We start from the raw sequence: 21,746 nt of genomic DNA, 5'->3' as shown, positions 1-21,746 counted from the left end.
GAGCATTCCTCAGAGAACTCATTTTGGCCTGTTACACCAACCAGGTAGGTCTTCTCGATCATATGACTGTGATCAACCAGAGAGGGTGAAGTCTATCAGCTTCCTTTGAGACACGTGAAGTCCGCCCACTGCATATCTTGCTATTGCGAAACTGACTACAGTGGTGCTTGAAAGTTTGTGAACCCTTTAGAATTTTCTATATTTCTGCATAAATATGACCTAAAACATCATCAGATTTTCACCCAAGTCCTAAAAGTAGATAAAGAGAACCAAGTTAAACAAATGAGACAAAAATATTATACTTGGTCATTTATTTATTGAGGAAAATGATCCAATATTACATACCTGTAAGTGGCAAAAATATGTGAACCTTTTGCTTTCAGTATCTGGTGTGACCCCCTTGTGCAGCAATAACTGCAACTAAACGTTTCCGGTAACTGTTGATCAGTCCTGCACACCGGCTTGGAGGAATTTTAGCCCATTCCTCCATACAGAACAGCTTCAACTCTGGGAAGTTGCTGTGTTTCCTCACATGAACTGCTTGCTTCAGGTCCTTCCACAACATTTTGATTGGATTAAGGTCAGGACTTTGACTTGCCCATTCCAAAACATTCACTTTTTTCTTTAACCATTCTTTGGTAGAACAACTTGTGTGCTTAGGGTCGTTGTCTTGCTGCATGACCCACCTTCTATTGAGTTTCAGTTCATGGACAGATGTCCTGACATTTTCCTTTAGAATTCACTGGTATAATTGAGAATTCATTGTTCCATCAATGATGGCGAGCTGTCCTGGCCCAGATGCATCAAAACAGGCCCAAACCATGATACCACCACCACCATGTTTCACAGATGGGATAAGGTTCTTATGCTGGAATGCAGTGTTTTCCTTTCTCCAAACATAATGCTTTTCATTTAAACCAAAAAGTTCTATTTTGGTCACATCCATCCACAAAACCTTTTTTCCAATAGCTTTCTGGCTTGTCCACATGATCTTTAGCAAACTGCAGACGAGCAGCAATGTTCTTTTTGGAGAGCAGTGGCTTTCTCCTTGCAGCCCTACCATGCACACCATTGTTGTTCTGTGTTCTCCTGATGGTGGACTCATGAACAGTAACATTAGCCGATGTGAGAGAGGCCTTCAGTTGCTTAGAAGTTACTCTGGGGTCCTTTGTGACTTCGCCGACTATTACACGCCTTGCTCTTGGAGTGATCTCTGTTGGTTGACCACTCCTGGGGAGGGTAACAACGGTCTTGAATTTCCTCTACTTTTACACAATCTGTCTGACTGTGGATTGGTGGAGTCCAAACTCTTTAGAGACGGTTTTGTAACCTTTTCCAGCCTGATGAGCATCAACAACGCTTTTTCTGAGGTCCTCAGAAATCTCCTTTGTTCGTGCCATGATACACTTCCACAAACGTGTTGTGAAGGTCAGACTTTAATATATCCCTGTTTTTTAAATAAAACAGGGTGCCCACTCACACCTGATTGTCATCCCATTGATTGAAAATACCTGACTCTCTAATTTCACCTTCAAATTAACTGCTAATCCTAGAGGTTCACATACTTTTTTGCCACTCACAGATATGTAATATTGGATCGCTTTCCTCAATAAATAAATGACCAAGTATAATATTGTTGTCTCACTTGTTTAAGTAGGTTCTCTTTATCTACTTTTAGGACTTGTGTGAAAATCTGATGATGTTTTCGGTCATATTTATGCAGAAATATAGAAAATTCTAAAGGATTCACAAACTTTCAAGCACCACTGTATATAGTAAACCACAAGATATTGTTTTATTCATCATGCCCAGTTTAACCAGAAGTAGCATAAAATGCATGCCCTGTGGATCCCGAGTGGCACAGCAGAAAAATGTTGTCTCCGTCATCTTCCCCATCATCCAGATAATGCCACTTTCAAATCCTGATGACGCCACAATCATCTGTGGTTGGAAGCTCGAGAGCAAAATTGTCTGGGCTGTCTGGGAGGGAGAGATGGCATGCTCTCTCTTCTTTGCCCTGTCAGTTACACTGGCCAGTCATGGGTGTGTGAGAGCACATTTAATAGGAAGTAAGTGGATTGGGCTTTCGTCCAAGTGTGCTTTGCAGCCCCCGACATTGTATGAGTAAAACGTGGTCAACTGGTGTTTCTAGTCTTGGAGGAAGAACATGATAGCCCTCCCTGGTTGGTATCTGTTATGTGATACTGGAGAGGAGTCTGATGGGTGGGAATTGGCCATGGCTAAATTGGGGAGAAATCGGGGGGGAATGCCCTGTCACAGCAAACACATAATATAGGATAATGTCAGACCTCCCCATATTACAGAAACACTGGTGGGGGCGCATCATTATAATACCTTCAGTGCAATATAACAAGCTGGCTGGAAAGAAGTGAGTTGAACACACACATGCAGTGTGTCTGAACCAAGCGAAGTTGTTAATTGGATAATGCAGATGTCACTCAAACCCATCAACCATTATAAAAATCAATTGCAACACATTTGCTTTATTTCAGGAGCGATGTGATGGTTATGTTATCAAGCAATAACAATTTTAGTATTTTTATGGAATTCAATAATTCCACAAGAGTCATACCATGGAGAACTTATCTTTTTAATTATGTTAAATTTTAGCTCCTTAAAGTGTATATCACGGGTAAATTCATGAGCAAGATCAATGTAATTCTCCTATTTTATATTAAACTTTGGTTAAATATCTATAACATTCTGCATTCTCTGAAATTTTTTTTACCTTGCGCAATACCAGAAAAATTCAGTTGAAATCAAGCCATTTGAGGTGAATTGGTCCGCCTCTGGAAAAACTTGGCATTTGAATTTCCCGGCAAACACTGATTTACGTGATGTCGCGTGAGGAACGCCTCCCTCTGAATCCTACGTCAGCGCTGGTTTGTTTATGAGAAAATGACCTGGTGGTTTTCTGCAAATTTCTTCGTTATCGTGTAATTATTAAAATGGTTAACAGATGTATTGTAGGAGGGTGTAGCAACACCAGTCTTGATGGGATTAGTACTCATTGTTTCCCAAAAGCCCGGACAATGAGAGAGAAATGGGAGCGCTTGGTCTACACAGGCTGTGCACTGAAACCATGCAAGCTCTCGCAGCCTGCTGGCGCTTCCGCAGGTGACGTCACGAATCTGGCTCCATACTCCCTTGGGATTTTTCCAGACGCATTTTATTTTATTTTTTTCTGCTGTCGACAGATGGTCTTGTGCAAAATTACCCTTCTGGATGAGTGTGTAAAGGGACATACTTTTCATATATAAAAAAAATAAATAAATAAATTGGTCCAGGATATGCACTTTAAACTCTTGCAGCTGAAGAACTTCAACATGTTAAGGAACAAATAGCGTCTGACGAATTAACGAACAATTAAACACATGGAGGTTTGGTTGCTTTATTACTACAAATCACACCGTGGCGTTCTTCAAATACTGCAGTAAGGAAATTCCTACTGCTGCAGACCTACTTGAATGCCATCTGAACAGATGCAGTGTGTCCCTTTTTTTTTTTTTATACGCCTACATTTAAATTAAATGACTATTGTTATGTGTCTTAATTTATGGATGTTGGCTTGCTTTCATCAATTACATTATGAATCAACTGGGCCTCACAAAAATCCCACAAAACTTAATTTCATGAAATTTGTGTGTAATTGAAATTAATGTGTTTTAAACTTGACAACCTAATCCATATAAAAAATCCAGATAGAAAATACATATTTGCTTGTGTAAATGCTACTAGAAACTATTTGCAAATAAATCTATCCATATCCAGTTTGATAAATAAGGCCCATTTTTGGATCTTTCAGAACCTTGAATGTGAGGGCTGAGTTTCCTTCTCAATCCTGGATGAGATGTAAATAAGGCTAGGCTTGCCATTACCTCGACTTGACATGATGTCCAACAAGAACCAACAACTCCCCTTTGGTCGCTCAGACCCATGGGGCTATGGCCAATGCTGTGCATAGCGCCTGTTCCAGGACCTTATTGAATCTCCCAGCATTCCAAGCTAGAGGCTGCTATGTCTTAGTCTGCAACCTTTTGTTTTTGTCTCAGTCTTAATTCATGTAGAATCTTAAGTTTCAGTAAAAGCACTCCTTACATTGGGTTAGTGTTATATTTTATAATCTTGTTGCATTTCATGTTCAATTTGTTATTTTTGTCCTTTCATTTCTCCAGAAGTAAAGAACGCTCTGCTGCAAGTCTTTTCATGCTCCACATGCCCTCGTTCCGATGCATCTCCAATTTACCTCGACAAGCACATCCAGAGATGCCACTATGAAGAGTACGTGAGACTGCGAGAATCAGGAGAGATTAAATATAAGCTTCAGATCCCCTCCAAATGCTCCAGGCGTCAACCAACATCAACTGATGATATCCATTCTGATACTTCTCATAATGATATACAGAAGGAAATTCACCACTGCTCAGATTGTGGAAAGAGTTTTAGTTATCAGAATGCACTCAAGACACACCAGTGCATTCACACAGGAGGAGATCCACATCACTGCTCACAGCGTGGTAGGAATCTTACTTACCAGAGTGCTCTCAAAACACAACAGCGCGTTCACACAGGAGAGAAGCCGTATCACTGCTCACAGTGTGGGAAGAGTTTTACTCGTCAGAGTGCTCTCCAACGACACCAGCGCATTCACACAGGAGAGAAGCCGTATCACTGCTCACAGTGTGGGAATAGTTTTACTGAACAGAGTAATCTCCGACAACACCAGCGCATTCACACAGGAGAGAAGCCGTATCACTGCTCACAGTGTGGGAAGAGTTTTACTCGTCAGAGTCATCTCCAACAACACCAGCACATTCACACAGGAGAGAAGCCGTATCACTGCTCACAGTGTGGGAAGTGTTTTACTCAGCAGAGTAATCTCCAAACACACCAGCGCCTTCACACAGGAGAGAAGCCGTGTCACTGCTCACAGTGTGGGAAGAGTTTTACTTGTCAGAGTCATCTCCAACGACACCAGCACATTCACACAGGAGAGAAGCCGTATCAGTGCTCACAGTGTGGGAAGAGTTTTACTTGTCAGAGTAATCTCCAACGACACCAGCGCATTCACACAGGAGAGAAGCCGTATCACTGCTCACAGTGTGGGAAGAGTTTTACTCAACAGAGTGATCTCCGACTACACCAGCGCATTCACACAGGAGAGAAGCTGTATCACTGCTCACAGTGTGGGAAGAGTTTTACTCGTCAGAGTCATCTCCAACTACACCAGCGCATTCACACAGGAGAGAAGCCGTATCACTGCTCACAGTGTGGGAAGAGTTTTACTCATCTGCGGACTCTCCAACGACACCAACGCATTCACACAGGAGAGAAGCCGTATCACTGCTCACAGTGTGGGAAGAGTTTTACTCGTCAGAGTCATCTCCAACAACACCAGCACATTCACACAGGATAGAAGCCGTTTCACTGCTCACAGTGTGGGAAGATGTTTGCTTGTTTAGTTACATTTAAGACCTTCAAGTGCACTAACTCAGAGACACTGCATGATTTAAAGTTGTCAAATTAAATATGGTTATTACAGTTTTGACTGAAAATGACCTGTACTTTGAACTTTATTGTTCATGTTACACTGGTCAACAATTTTTCAGGAGTTGTCTGCTTCAGAGATGAAGTTGGCTATTATGAAATTGTGTGTGTTGAATTAGAAGTGACAGTTAATCAGCTGATTGGCTATGGCTTCCAAGATATTTAAGATTTTAAATTTTATACTTATGTACATTGTGTAGATCGTAATGTTTTAAATATAAATTGTAAAACTAGGTCTCGTGTTTATGGTCGGTTTACATGATATTTCACCTGTTCTCGTTATGTAACACTAGAAAATCAGCAAAAAGTTTATATAAATAAAATGTATTATGAACCAAATTGCAAAAACCAAATTATGTGTAAGTACTGAATAGGTTTAGTCCTTATTCTGTGTGTATGCAGTGGTTATTTATTTATTTATTTATTTATTTATTGGCAACTTGTCTCTTGTGTTCATGAAACGGAGCATCTCTTGTCAAGCAAAGACTTGATCTCGAGTGCATAGCACCGTATGAATTTTTTTGTTTTTTTGAGCTGATATAAGACCAGTTTGTTCAGCAGAGTGATGTCAGTTGACTTATGAATGCATCATCAGTGACTTCTAGGAATAACCTAATGTCATGTATGATGCAATACCGGCTTCAGATTGCATCATTCATTGTTTTGCCAAAAAAGTAAGTACTATCCAAACCCACTCATAGATTTATTCATAGAGCCAATCTTGAAAACGAGCCAATGAACAATTTTAAGTTTCATTTTCGTTCTCAGCGATCCAGAACTCGTAAAGTTTGACTATATTTATTTCAGAAGCATTTTGGCTGTAGACCAGTGTTCTATGACTGTTTTAAAATATGTAACCTTATAGTGATGTTTAAAATGAGACTGTTAATGTTTTCTTTTGCTCTTTAGTCATTAATTACCACCATACAAATAATGATTTAACTGCAACACTTATCAGTGTAGTACTGCAGCATGAGACTAATTGTTCATGTAATTATTACTGATCAGGATTTTAATGTTTAATGGAAATGTCGATCAAACCAAATGAGTACGGAGCACTTAAATGAAGCTCGTCGAAAGCCTCGGTCACAACCGGCCGTACGTGCTCCTACGGCCGGTCTACGTGCAAAAAACGCAAAGAAACGCACGGAGGGCGCGCGTGTGACGTGCTGATTTTCGAGCCGTAGACTGGCCGCAGACCGGCCGCAGAGGTTCTTTGTCATGTCAAACAAACTCTACGGGCGCTTACGTTTTTTTCAGGTTGCAAGACAAACGTACGGCCGACGTGCGTCTTTCGTACGATTTGCTGGTGTCAGGTTTGGGCAAAATGTCAGTTTTTTTCATATGTCGCACTTGCGGACTCCGTATGTGTGTCGTGCGCCCCACATACGTAATTAGTGCGGCCAACGCACGTTCAGATATTTCGTATGTCATCCATGCGTGTCAAGTAAGTCGGCCGTGCATTGGCTGTACGGCGAGAGGGCGTCAATCGCAGGAAAACTCGGGTATATATGTCAGCCTCTAGCTGTGTGGGGATCTTATTTTTGCTGTGATGAGTTGCTGTGGTTTTGGTGTGTTCACATAATTGGTTGATTGCTGTGATTTCACTGTGTGCTGCTAATTGACTGCTACCTACACTGATCTTGTATTTGCAGCTCTCTAATTGCTTAGATGGATCAGCTGTTTGGACAATTATTACCTGACCTATTGTGAAGCACTTGAAAGACGAAGGGGTGGGGTATAAAAGGGGGACCTTTTCAGTATTAAGGAGGAGTTCAACAGGGCGTGAAATCGTTAAGAGGTGCCCATGGACAGTGTGAGGCCGGTAACGGCCCCCGCCCCGCCGGGGACGCAGACTTCTCGGAGTTGGGTTGTTTGGGAATGCAGCCCAAAGAGGGGATCGGACGCCGCAGCAGATGCGTAGTTACCAGTGGAAGATCAGCGGGCAGATTGAAGGAAGGAACAAACAGACGAACGAAGGAAGGAAGGAATGAACAAGCGAACGAATATACAAACAGTTTTTCTCTGCCTGCGCTGTGCTGTTTCCCTGATTTGCTGCCTTCTTTTGAGGTGCGTTGGCTGCGGACTTAGGAAATCTTGACCTAGCCAATGGGAATCTGGAGTCAACTGTACTTAATTCAACGCTCGCTAACGACAGGGTAAAGGGACACAAGACTTCTCCTTCCCTGCTGTTTTTGCCTTGTTGTGTACATCGGCATTGTTTGATGCTTTCTCTTTTATTGCCCGAGGTGTGCGCTGACTTCGGGCGAGCCATAGACGTTTTTGGGAATCCCCCGCTGCTACCTGGACGCTGGAGCTGTGACGTCACGCACAGGGCTTCCCCGTGCATTAGGCTTCCCCACGATTTCAGCGCTTCTGGGACTGGGATTCCTCTTTGCGCAGACTGCGCACTGCTGAGACAAGACAATTTTATTTTTTTTATTTTTTTCTTTCTTTGTAGCTTGGTGCTATTTTTAAACGATAATTTAGTTATCTATTTACTAAATAAAGCATGCATTTTTTTTTTAAGCTTCTGTTTTTGTGATCCTTCTGTGTCCTGAGCATTTGCTGTTAATTAAAGGGTTAAAAAGTGCCTTACGGCCGACATATAAAGCTGCAGGGGTGCCTACGGCCATTTGTACACGTAGGCTTTGATTGAGAGAAAACCCAATTTCATTTCATTGCATCGCATCGCTTCAATTCAATATGCCAAAGGGAAGAGGATAGAAAAGGTGTCGGAGACGGAGGAGAGAGAGACAGTGGCAGAGAGGGAGGAGAGAGAGAGGACAAGGAGCAGTGAGGAGGAGGATGAAGACCACGACAGTGGCCAGCAGGCCAGGAGTTTGAGACAAAGTCTTTGCGGAGGGATTGCCATTTTCACAGTGAGAAACCAAAGTATGCCAAAATATATATAACCCTCTCCAATCGCCGCAGTGTGACAAACGAACGCCGTTGGTACGCGCAACGTACAGATTGTGTGCAGTTCTTGCAACCTTCATACGAAGCCTGCATGGAATGCACGGTCAGTACGATTAGTGCACGTTTGAAGGTGCGTTGGCTGTACGAATGAAGCGACAGCCGTACATCCGAGCAGCCTCAGATTTTGTGCATGGTACGCATGTTCGACTTCCGGGTTGTACGTTGGGTGCGCAGTGATCTTACTCCTTCATGGTCACTACAACTACGTTCTCCACGAACAAAAAAAAAACGCAGCAATTTGGGAAACGCCAAAAATCGCACGGCCAAAAAATCGTACGTCCGGTTGTGACCGAGGCTTAACTATATGCATCCACCTCGTCTCACTGGTTGAGGAGAAGGCATCAAAGTTGTTTATAATAATCTAGGAATTGTACAAAAACCTGAACAAAAATTCAGTGTGCTTGAAGTTCTTTATCCTAATGTATGTCGCTAAAAAAAAAAAAATCTGCGCAATTGATTCAACTAATTATTTACAGACCCGTGGTTTAATTCTGAAGTTGTTTCTGAATTTGCGGAATTTCTCAAACCTGGTTGTATCTTTAGACAACAAATTAATTGTTGGAGACATTGTTTTGATCACCTGGAAGACTCTGAGAACAGCATCCGTATCCATTCTAGATTCAGTAGGGGTGAATCAGAATGTCATAGGACCTAACCCTATTTTTATTCAGGTTTTTGTATGATTCCTAGTGGTCACACACTCGATCTAGCACTTGCATTTGTATTAAATATAGAAAATATAGTCATACTGCCACAGTCTGATGCTCCCTCAGACCATGACCTCATCTTTTTTGAAATGTTTTTACAGTAATATATGCACCCTGCACACCATCACATCAAAAGTACATTCACAGCAACTACTGCATAGTTTTATCAGTAGTTTCCCAGAGTTATCAACTATGATTGGATCCCCATTAGACCTCACAGAACTTGATCAGACAACTGAATGCTTTGAGTCAACAATTCTGCTTTAATGTAGCTCCACTTAAAAGAAAATTCAGGAGAAAAAAACCCTAGCACCTTGGTATAACAATCACACGTGCACCTTAAAACATACAAAATACATGTAAAATTAGAAAATGGTGTCAAACAAAATTGATAGTGGCTTAATGAAGTTTTTTTCAATGGCAAAATTGAAAATATCAGGCAAAAATATCAAACTATTAATTTGAAACTAGACAATTTGATAAGTATCCAACACTGACTATGAGCAATGATTTGTGTTTTACACTCCTTAAAGAGACCGAACTAATTTCACTTATATTCAATCAAAATCTTCAACTTGTGGGGATTTTTTTTTCACCCCTTACCTATATGATTCTTTAAACAAATAACACCAGAAGCAAACAAACCTCTGAAAAACAATCAGTTATTCTTTTAGCAATGGCTATGTACCTAAATCCTTTTACCTAGCAGTTGTCAGACTCTTGATTAAAGAACCTACCTCAACCCTTGTCAGCTGTCCCATTATAGGCCAATATCAAACCTCCCTTTTATCTCCAAAATCCTAGAAAAAACTGTGGCATAACAGTTATGCTCATATCTACATGGGAATAACATCCATAAAAGGTATCAATCAGGATTTAGATCTCATCATAGCAGAGCCACAGCACTGGTTAAAGTAGTAAATGACCAACTAATGGCTCCTGATCAGGGGTGTGTCTGCTTGCTTGTGCTGCTTAACCTTAGTGCAGCTTTTGACACCACTGATCATTCCATTCTGCTGGATAGACAAGAAAATGTCATTGGAGGTAAAGGAATGGTCCTCTGCTGGCTCAGGTCTTATTTAACTGATCATTGTCAGTTTGTATATGTAAATGGTGACTTTCGTATGCATGCTAAAGTAAAGTTTGGTGTTCCAGAAGGTGCTATCTTTGGCCCACTCCCCAAAATAGGCTACCTCTGGTTAGGATTAGGGTAGGGTGCGGGTGAAAGTTTTCCATTGCCCCAGCAAAAGCTGGGGCCTGCGTTCTGCACGGGCCTGTCCAAAGTCCATCTACTCTCTCACCCCCCACAGCCCAGACACCACACTCCCGAGCAAACAATCTTTCTGTACCTTAATCTGGATGTTGGTCAAAGGGGGTTGGTGATCAGTCTGATGGTCCTCAACCAGGGGTCGGGAACGGGATGAAGGGAAGGTCTAGATCCAAGATTTGATTTTAGTGGTTGAGATTAGGTTTAAGGGTTGAGAGGTTAGGGTTAGGTACTGGGATCACGGTTAAGTTTAGGTGTAGAAGTTGTGGTTAGGTTCGGGGGTTGTGGGGAATAGCCCTTAAAACAAGTCTGATTGACTGGATACCCCCACTAGGCTTAATTGTCTGCTTACACTCAGAGCCTTCCAATTCTTTATACGATACACTTGGCTTAATTGGCTGCTTACACTCGGAGCCTTCTAATTCTGTATACAATACCTTGACCCCTTTACTAGCAATGATTGCTGTTTTAACCTCAAAACCTTCTAATTCTTGACCCATGACCTTAACCACTTAACTAGCCATAATTGCATTCTTAAACTCTAAACATTCTGCTTCTTAACCCAAAACCTTCACCACTGATCAGCAATGATTGCGATTTTTGACCTCAAAATTCTCTGTTTCCCAAGCCAACCCTTTGACCAATGACGGATACAGCTATTTTAAGTTTGTTTCTTAAGACAAGGATTTTTTAAGATGTTACCTTGTTGACAGTTTCGGCGAGAATCTTCCGCCTTCTTCAAAACAGTCACCAGATGTCGAGTGGTGACGTGCCTTATCAGCTGATGTTACGCTACGGAGGCGTGAACGTCCCGCCCAATTTGACAGGTAGTTCACACCTCCTGCTGTCAGGTCGCTCCTCCAGGACTGCGCTCCAGGTGTGTGACAGCATGTACGCTCCCTCATCCCGGTTCATCGTCCTCTGCGCCCGCTTGCGTATCTCCACTGCCTCTAAAATCCAACGCTGGTATCTGACTGTTGTGAAGAAGGCGGAAGATTCTCGCCGAAACTGTCAAGGTAACATCTTAAAAAATCCTTGTCTTATGAAATGAACTTAAAATAGCTTTAATAGTTAGACATAATGAACTTCCACTACATATAATGACGGATACAATTTAGATAGATAGATAGATGGATGGATGGATGCCTGCCTGCCTGCCTGTCCCTCTCTCTCCTTCTCTCTCTCTCTCTCTCTCTCTCTCTCTCTCTCTGGTGGGTCCAGAGTTGGAATTTGTACTCAAAAGAATAATCCCTGATTCGGGGAAAATTCAGTGTCAAAAAAATTATGCTCTATAGCAATTTAGTTTCTTGTGACGTTCTTGGGGATTCGTACACCATCCCCTATGTCGTGCATTGACCATTTCGAAGACGAACCAAGCCTTCTGTTGCAATATCGGCTCCAGCTTGCCTGCGACCCTGTAGAACAGGATAAAGCGGCTAGAGATGATATGAGATGTTGGCCTTAAGTGGAGCCTGGTACATGAAAGGGTTAATTGGATCACCTGCGCTAATTAGCAGAGCGCGCGTGAGTGCTCAAGGGTGTATGGAAAGTTTAGAAGCTTGGAGATGCCAGCAGGCACACGGTTTTGGAAGATTGGAAGCTGCGTTGTCGCAAGCTTGTGGATTACTTGTCAGGAGTTCGTGGATGTGGATTTACGTGCTTGTAGGATTGACTGACTTTTCTGGTTGGTGAGAATAAGGCTGAACTGCTGAACGGGCTGCCGTGCTCGCATTTGAACTTGAGCCGCCGCACGCACTTTACAAACTGAACCGGCCTGTGCGCGCGCTGCCTTTCGCCTTTCCTACTGCGCTGTGTTCAACCTTTTTAAGTTAGTAACAAACTTTTGTGTTTAAAGCTTTTGAGTGTCAATATGACTGAGGAAGAGACTGAAGACCAGGATTTCTCAAATGAACGAGAACTGTTTAAGTTAATTGCAACACGCAGAGGGAAGCTTGGTGTTCTAACACACAAATGTAACGAAATCAACAGCCTTATTGAATCCGGCCAAGATAAAGAAACTGTTGATAAACAAAAGTTATTTGAGGGATTTTTCATTGAGTTTAATAACTTGCAAGCATCAGTACAGAGATTGATAAAAGAGGACTATGAAAGAGAGGCCGATCATACAGACTGGTACGAACCAAAGACAGTTTTACAAAGCCTTCTTGGATGGCGTTATAAAATGGGTTCAGTGCGAGCAAAGTGATGAAAAGGAGGAAGGGGTTGACAAGGAAGAAGAGGGACAGCATGAACGTGCCTTCAATATTAAACCCCAAGATAGTGCATCTCAAACAGCTCCCAGTGTTCCACAGAGCTATAAAGCGACACGCGTTCTCATGGTGCGTTTACATGTAGCCAGATATCTATTTTATTTATTTATTTATTTATTTATTTATTTATGCATATTTATTTATGCAGTTGCACCTCTCATTTACACGTAAACGGAGGTTTCAGTCACTGAAAATGGATATCTTTGAAAACTCCATTTTCATGCCTGCGTGTAAATAGTGGAAAACGGAGTTTTAGGTTTTCCTGACGTTATGATATGCATCACAGAACAATATTTGCGTCAGGCTCTCAATATTTTGGTTTGATGGTCTCATGGCTGCAACACGGGTGGTCGTCCTTTTTATGTTTGCATTTGCAAATAGGACTACAACTGCTTTATGAGGAGCAGAGGAGAAGAACTGCGAGGAGGGTCGCAGTTTTTCAGGCATTTTTCCTCCCACCAAGACAAAGGCTTGCTGCTTACCAACATCACCGCCGCTTTTGGATCCGACCCAGGCGAACTGCTGCCTGGTGGCTAAACTTCACAAATGAAGTTGTTCTCCCAGAGGAATGGCACGAGAACTTCCGAATGTCGCAGTCATCACTGCTCTCGCTTGCGGAGTTACTGCATCTGTACATTGAAGGCCAGACGACTGTCATGCGGAGCCCAGTCAGTGTATTGACAAAAGTAGCCTGCACCCTGTATTATTTAGCTGATGAGGGTAGAATACGGAAAATGGCAAATGCATTCGGGCTCTCTAGGTCGATGGTTTCCATAATAATCAGACAAGTGTGTAAAGCGATTACTGTGCATCTTGGTCCTAAGTACATACCACTGCCGACAACAGAAACTGCTGTCCAACAGCTTGTGCACGGATTTCAGCAAGCGCATGGCCTCCCCCAGTGTCTAGGTGCTGTAGATGGTGCACACACACACACAGATAAAACAACCTTCAGCCAATTCCACAGATTACATTAACAGGAAAGGCAGGTATACTTTAAATATTCAAGCTACTTGTGACTACAAATATCCATTCATGGACGTGGTGGTGAAAGATTCAAGGTATTTTTAATGTCCCCTGAGGGCAATTAACTTTGCAGCCAGCAGAAAAAACACGCAGCCACAATAAATACAGTCACAATTGAGACATAAACCAACCATAAATAATTAGAACAATAAAAACATTCATCAAGAAGTGTTTTAAAAGGATGGTTACAGCAAGTAAAAATGAGTTTTTGAATCTGTTGGTTCTACAACTTTTTAAAACAAATCTGCATCTGGATGGTAAAAGGGAGAACTCTGAGAACAGGGGGTGACTGGGGTCAGCTAAAATTCCCTGTGCTTTTTTGAGTGACCTGATTTTACGGAGAGTGGAGATATTGTTCAGGGGAGTATTGGCAGTTTTGCTACAGCGACTGATGTTAAAAATACGGTTCTTGTTTTTCTGTGTCAGCAACCCAAACCAGCAGATAAAAAGTAAGAACAGATTCAATAAAACAACTGTAAAGCATTCTCATAAAACTGCCATCCATGTTAAAATTCCTCAGTTTATGATAAAAATGCATACATTGGTGAGCTTTCTTGCATACAGTGTCCACATGTTTGTCAAAAGTAAATCTGTAGTCGATTATGGTACCCAAGTATTTATACTCCTCCACAACTTCAACTACCTGATCACTAATATATACACGGGAGATGACATATTTGTTTTTTTTCTAAAATCAATGATAATTTCTTTAGTTTTGCTGACGTTTATGTCTAAAAAGGATGACTTGCACCAGTTAATAAAATCAGACACCACTGAGCCATAATCAGGATCATCTGACTTTGAAAGAGACACAATAACAGAGTCGTCAGCAAACTTTAAAATATGCCATCCTGTGTGCTGGCTTTGACACAAATTTGTGTATCGTATCTCATCTCATTATCTGTAGCCGCTTTATCCTGTTCTACAGGGTCGCAGGCAAGCTGGATCCTATCCCAGCTGACTATGGGCGAAAGGCAGGGTACACCCTGGACAAGTTGCCAGGTCATCAGAGGGCTGACACATAGACACAGACAACCATTCACACTCACATTCACACCTACAGTCAATTTAGAGTCACCAGTTAACCTAACCTGCATGTCTTTGGACTGTGGGGGAAACCGGAGCACCCGGAGGAAACCCACGCGGACACGGGGAGAACATGCAAACTCCGCACAGAAACGCCCTTGCCGGCCACGGGGCTCGAACCCGGACCTTCTTGCTGTGAGGCGACAGCGCTAACCACTACACCACCGTGCCGCCCCAAATTTGTGTATAAAACAAATAAAAGGGGGAGAGAATACAACCCTGCGGTGAACCAGTGGAGGAGAGCAGAGCGTCAGATAAAACATCGTTGACCCGGACACGTTGGGATCTGGTGGTTAAAAAATCCATCAACCAAGAAATAAGACCAGGGTCAATGTTATGTGTGTTCTTTAACCTATTAGCTAAAATATGTGGCTGGATACAGTTAAAAGGAGAGGAAAAATCAATAAAAACAAGACATGCAAAGGTGTTAGCTGCCTCAAGGTGTGAGAGCACCAAGTTCAGTAAAGTGCATATGGCATCGTCCACCCCTCTACCTGGCCTATAGGCAAATTGCAATGGGTCCAAGCCGGTTTTCACAGTGGATAATAGTGCATTCTTAACTATCTTCTCAAATGACTTCATAACAAGGGATGTAAGGACAATGGGCCTGTAGTCATTCAGCTGTTTTGGAGCTCTGTTTTTAGGGACGGGGACAATAATGGAATCTTTCCATGAGGAAGGGACCTTATTAAGATGGGGGGAGCATCTAAAAATATAGCAAAAAATATCAGACAACTGATCTGCACAATTCTTGAGTAAGCAGCCACTGATACCATCAGGGCTTGGACTTTTCCTCTCCTTCACACCCTGGAAAAGTCTCCGGACCATACCCTCCTCAATGTGGATGGGATTTTGGTCCGCTGTCACAGCCTTAAAATGGGATTGTTCCACTGCAAAGTTGTGTGTGTTAAAACAGTTATAAAAAACATTCAGTTCATGGTCAGACATGTTGCCATGGGAAAAAGGACATTTTTTGGTTTTCCTACCCATCATGGATTTCACCTCTTCCCATGCAGGGCGGGAGCGACCATCACAAAGCAGGTTCTCCACTCTATAGCTACACTTGGCAAGCTTGAGTTCTTTCTTAACTTGTTTTTGTAGCTCTCTATACTTAGTAGTGTCCCCCTGATAAAAACAAATGTTATGCTGATTTAAGTTTTTAACTGATTTTGAAATCCATGGTTTGTTTTTCGGAAAGAAAGAAACCTGTTTGAGTGGAATAACCAAGTCCTCACAGAAGATTACATATGCTGACACAGTCTCTGTGAGATCATCTAGATCAGTACAGACCTCCTTAAACAAGGCCCAGTCTGTACAGCTGTAGCAGTCCTGTAGACTTTGGATTGATTCCTCCGACCAAACCGGAACCGAACGTTTCACTGGCTTGTGTTCCTTCAGGACTGGTTTATAGGACGGAAGTAAATACACGGCATTGTGATCCGACAAACCAAGTGGGGCTCTGTGCAAGGACTTGTAAGCACCCTTCACAGAACTGTAACAGAGGTCCAGACATTTTCCATGGCGAGTCGGACAAGTCACATACTGGTAAAAATTACACAGGGACTTCCCTGGTTTACAATGGTTAAAATCGCCCATGACAAGGACCGGCGCATCTGGGGAAATCCCTTGTAGCCACTTCAGCACCTTGACTATAACCTGGGTTGCTAACTCGGCATTAGCTTTCAGGTGAATGTAGACAAGTGTTACAAATAACTGTGGAAATTCCCTTGTTAAATAAAATGGATGAAGGGACACAGACAACAGTTCAATGTCGGGGGTACATAGTGACTCTCTGATTATCACCGTGCTGCACCAGTTCTTATTAACATAGAGACATAAGCCTCCTCCCAGTGATTTACCTGTCACCGAGGGATCTCTGTCCAAGCGAACAGGCTCCCCAAAGCTGTCGATCCCCAAATCAGACTGGGGGTCATGATCTTTGAGCCATGTTTCAGTCAAGGCAAGGAGACAAGCGTTCTTATACTTGTGAAAACTTGACGTTTACCTGGAGCTCGTCAATCTTGTTGTGAAGTGACTGGACATTGGCTAAGATGACAGTGGGCAGAGGAATCCGGTGGTGGCCTTGCCTCTTCAGTCTCTGGCGCACACTACCCTGTCTCCCCCTCTTCCTCAATGGCCTGGGACCCCAGCCCTGGTTACTGCTGATGTATACTGGACGGATGATCTCCACAGGGAAGGTGGATGAGGGATCCACACTGCCAGCATTGTTGTCCCGTAGAAGCAGCAGGAAATCGCAGCCGTATTGGAGAGGCCCTCGGTGGTCACATAATCCACTCAGTAGGTGACAGAAGAAAGTGATGAGAAATAGAAGGCCCAACATACTGTGGTAAGTCACTGTAATTGTTGCAGTAAATAGTAACAATAGTCCAAACTTGTTAGTAATGACGATAAAGACAAAAAACAAGGAGGTTAGAGCTTAAAAAACACGCACTGACATTCATACGCTCACAACGCTCACACACCGCTGCTGCTGCCTGTCGCCATTACCAGCGCCACCATCATGTTAAAATAAATGGATGGGGAGCGTCCATGATGCTCATATGTTTGCAAATTCTAATCGAAACACATACCTGAAAAATGGAAAAATTCCACCCTGTCCCAGGCAAATTGATGAAGAGGCCATACCAATTTACCTACTGGGCGACCCCGCGTATCCACTTCTCCCATATCTGATCAAAGAATACGCCAATGGGGGGAGCACTGCCCAAGAGCAGTACTTCGGACTGTCTCTGGGCCATGCATGGATGGTAATAGAATGTGCGTTTGGTCGGCTAAAAGCCCGGTTTGAAGCCCTGAGAAGGTCAATGGACATCAATCTTGATGACCTCCCTTTTGTCATTTTCCTGGCATTACCTGGCAGGAGAGATAATCTGCCACCACCATATGTAGCCCCCGGTCTGTAGGCCAAATTGAATTTAAAGTGCTGAAGGGTGATACCCAGAGTGATCTGCGCGGTGGTCCCACTGGTCAGAACAGAGGGTGAACGGGTGTCCGAGCAGGTAGTACCGGAGAGTGAGGACCGCCCACTTGATGGGCAAACACTTTTTGTCCATCAATATTTTCCACTCATCCAGCATTCAAGAGTGACCTGTAAAAAGCAGTGCTGTCACACAGATTCGAACTGGAGCTGTTGCGACCACAGTCCCATCAGAGTGTCTGCTAAATGCCTGTAACGTATTCTAATGTAATCTCAAAACAAAATTTTGGCTTGCTTTATGTATTTGACGAGGGACAAATTTTGTATCCAGCTGTTTGGATAGAGCCGTGACGTAATTGCCTCAGGAGTTGCTGAAATAGCTCAGTTGGGTGTGTGTGTTAGACTGAAAATCTAAGCATCTTTAGCTCAAGCCCAGATTTCAGCATCAAGGACTGTGGCTTGTGTATATCTTGGTCTGTGCCTTTTTTTTTTTTTGCCAGGTCGATGCCAGTAATTTGATGGTTAAAACAATCACACTGTTTGACTTTGGTTCCATGGTGTAATGGTTAGCACTCTGAATCCAGTGATCTGAGTTCAAATCTCAGTGGAACCTGTGAATCCTTCATTTGCAGCTTCCAAACTAACATGCACAGACTGTCTCAACAGAAGGCTCCTTTTGGTCAAGCCAGCTTTTACGTCCCAAACCCTTTGTGTCCATCACCATGAAACAACTTCTTTTCAAGATGAGTATGGGCCAGTTCTGCAATTTTGAATCTGGGCTTTATTGCAATATCATCGCAGCTTCAATGGTATTGGCCACTATGTGTCTGTATTGATCTTCCAAAAAGCACAAGTGCTGAATGATTTGGCTCCATGGTGTCATGGTTAGCACTCTGGATGGTGAATCCAGGCATCTGAGTTCAAATGTTGGTGGAACCTGTAAAAGATTGTGCCTGCACTGAATGATGGATAAGCAAGACAATTTTGTTTCAGTGAGGAAAATCCCACTTTTTATGCAATGCATGGTCAAAATACATAAAACAGAAATGTACCCCCTTTTTATTACAAAGTTGTACTGATCAGTCAGCATTTTTTCCAATTTGGACAGAGAAATCCTGTTTGCTGTAGCAGAAAGAAACCGTTGCTCCAAGTTGTCATCGTTTCTAGCCAGTGGACCACTGATGACCCATCCCAGCAATGTCCTAATGGCATATGGACCATTCCCACAGCTGTTGATGACCTCCCAAGGTTCCATTATCTTGGGAGCATTGCTACCAATTAACAGCACAACATTTGCCTTAATGCTTGGGATGTGCACCTTTGACAAATATGGCCAATTAGTCAGGTCTTCAGGAGTTACCAGATCATCTACAGTGGCAGACATTTCCTTCTGTGTAAAAACCTTGAGAAGGACGTGAAAATCATTGCTGTCCAGACCAGTTATCTCTTAACCAGTCAAATAATAAGCTGGAACAATCTTTTCTTACCCATAGTCCATAACAGGAGGCTAGTTCTTCTGCCTGTAACATTCAATTTCTGTATTAGATGTTCTGAGTAAAATGTAGCCAAGCTACCGGCATCCAGAAAGGCATATGTATGTATAATTTGATTCCCCTTTGTTAATTTCACCTTTCCAGGTAAAATGGATAGAGCACCTCGGTCCTTACCAGCCCCTGTTGGGCTACATGTTTTGAGTGGGGTCAACTGATCATTGGATGGTTCCTTTGATTGTTCCAGAGTTGCAAGATGCCCCTTAATATGAAGCACAGTAGGATGAGTTTGACTGCATGCTTTAGACATCAAGCACTGCTGGCAATTATGACTCATAAGCCCAGAACGTAAATATGCAAAGCAAACTCCCCTTTCCTTCAGGAAGATTATCTTTTCCTTGTGCCCCTTTCTCTGAAACTTCTTACACTCATCCAAAGTGTGACCACAAGCACAAAAAAGACATTCAACTCCTTTAGATGTCTCTAAATCTGAAGTTGGTTCAAGAACTCCCTCAGACAAATCCATAGATGTTACTGTTGTGGTGACAATATTTCCTTTTATTCTATCCCTGGGCTGCAATTTAAACTTGTTGGGATTCTTTTCCCCTATGGCACCAAATGATGGATCCTGAATTTCACCAAACAAAGGATCGGAGAGAATTTTGACTCGTCATTCAATGAATGTAACCAGATCACTAAAACGAGCTCTATGGTTAGTTGTTTCCATTATTTTATGTGCTTTAGTCCTCCATTGCTCCCTCATCTTAAAAGGTAACTTTGAGATGATGGCCTTCATATTCACTGGCATGTCCTGCTCTTGCACATATGGCAGCTCCTCTATTACATTACAGCAACCATGCAAGAATAAGGAGTAGGCTTGAAGTGATTTAACATCCTCAGATTTTATTGTTTGCCATGCCAGAGCTCTTTCCATATAGACAGTTGCAATTTTCTATGGATTCCCAAAGCGTTCCTGTAAAAGATCCCTTGCCACTATATACAGTGATCAACGTAAATGAGTACACCCCCTTCGAAAAGTAACAATATTTCAATGAACACAACCAATTTCCAAAATGTTGACGAGACAAAGTTTTATATAACATCTGTTTAACGTATAACGTGAAAGTAAGGTTAATAATATAACTTAGATGACACTTTTTTTCAGTTTTACTCAGATTAGGGTGGGGGCAAAAATGAGTACACCCCACAACAAAAACTACTATATCTAGTACTTTGTATGGCCTCCATGATTTTTAATGACAGCACCAAGTCTTCTAGGCATGGAATGAACAAGTTGGTGACGTTTTGCAACATCAATGTTTTTCCATTCTTCAACAATGACCTCTTTTAGTGACTGGATGCTGGATGAAGAGTGATGCTCAACTTGTCTCTTCAGAATTCCCCAAAGAAAATAATTTCTTTACACCACAAAGGTGAAGGCTACAAGAAGATCAGCAAAGCTTTACTTATCAGTCAGAATACTGTAGCAAAAGTGGTACAAAAATTTAAGAAAGACGTCCAGGTCGTCCACGGAAGTTAACACCTCGACAGGAGCGTCTTCTGATGAGATGGGTTGAAGAAAATCGGCATGCAAGTTCACTGCAGTTATCTAAAGAAGTAGAAAGTCAAACTGGGGTGACTATTTCCCATGACACAATACGGCGTACACTGCAGAGGAATGGCATGCATGGATGCCATCCACGAAAGAAGCCTCTCCTAAAGCCCAGGCACAAAAAAGCCCACCTAGAGTTTGCCAGGGCCCATGCTGACAAAGATGAAGACGACTGGGACTCTATACTCTGGAGTGATGAGAACAAGATAGTTTTTGGAACTGATGGCTTCAAAACTGTATGGCATCACAAAGGTGAGGAATACAAAGAAAAATGCATGGTGCCTACAGTGAAACATGGTGGTGGCAGTGTCCTTATGTGGGGCTTCATGAGTGCTGCATTTCATTGATGGCATCATGAATTCACAGATGTATTGCTCTATCCTGAAAGAGAAGATGCTACCATCACTCCATGCCCTTGGTTGTCATGCACTTTTCCAACATGTCTAAACACACGTCTAAGGCCACTGTTGGATTTCTGAAGAAGAACAAGATGAAAGTGATTCAGTGGCCAAGTATGTCTCCTGATCTGAACCCAATCGAAAACCTATGGAGAATTCTGAAGAGACAAGTTGAGCATCACTCTCCATCCAGCATCCAGTCACTAAAAGAAGTCATTGTTGAAGAATGGAAAAAGATTGATGTTGCAAAATGTCACCAACTTGTTCATTCCATGCTTAGAAAACTTGGTGCTGTCATTAAAAATCATGGAGGCCATACAAAGTACTAGATGTAGTAGTTTTTGTAGTGGGGTGTACTCATTTTTGCACCACCCTAATTTGAGTAAAACTGAAAAATGTGCAATC

General features: G+C 42.5%; 1 protein-coding gene across 2 annotated transcripts in view; it reads left to right on the top strand.

The window, feature by feature from the left end:
• The window catches only part of LOC132883301 (histone-lysine N-methyltransferase PRDM9-like), a 322,553-nt gene that overhangs the window by 79,823 nt on the left and 220,984 nt on the right, over positions 1–21,746 (top strand). The window contains exon 18 of one of the 2 annotated variants that reach the window (XM_060916751.1): positions 4,197–8,097. The exons of the other annotated variant lie outside the window; for it this stretch is intronic. Within the exon in view, the coding sequence (XP_060772734.1) occupies positions 4,197–5,437 (1,241 nt within the window). The 3' untranslated portion in view covers positions 5,438–8,097. Of the gene's footprint in view, positions 1–4,196; positions 8,098–21,746 lie in introns of those variants that run through there. 2 annotated transcript variants of the gene reach the window in all.

This window comes from Neoarius graeffei, chromosome 1, assembly GCF_027579695.1.
Source record: "Neoarius graeffei isolate fNeoGra1 chromosome 1, fNeoGra1.pri, whole genome shotgun sequence".
Lineage (NCBI taxonomy): Eukaryota > Metazoa > Chordata > Actinopteri > Siluriformes > Ariidae > Neoarius > Neoarius graeffei.
The sequence above is the reverse complement of the archived record's forward strand: the minus strand, read 5'-3'. Positions and strand labels throughout refer to the sequence as shown.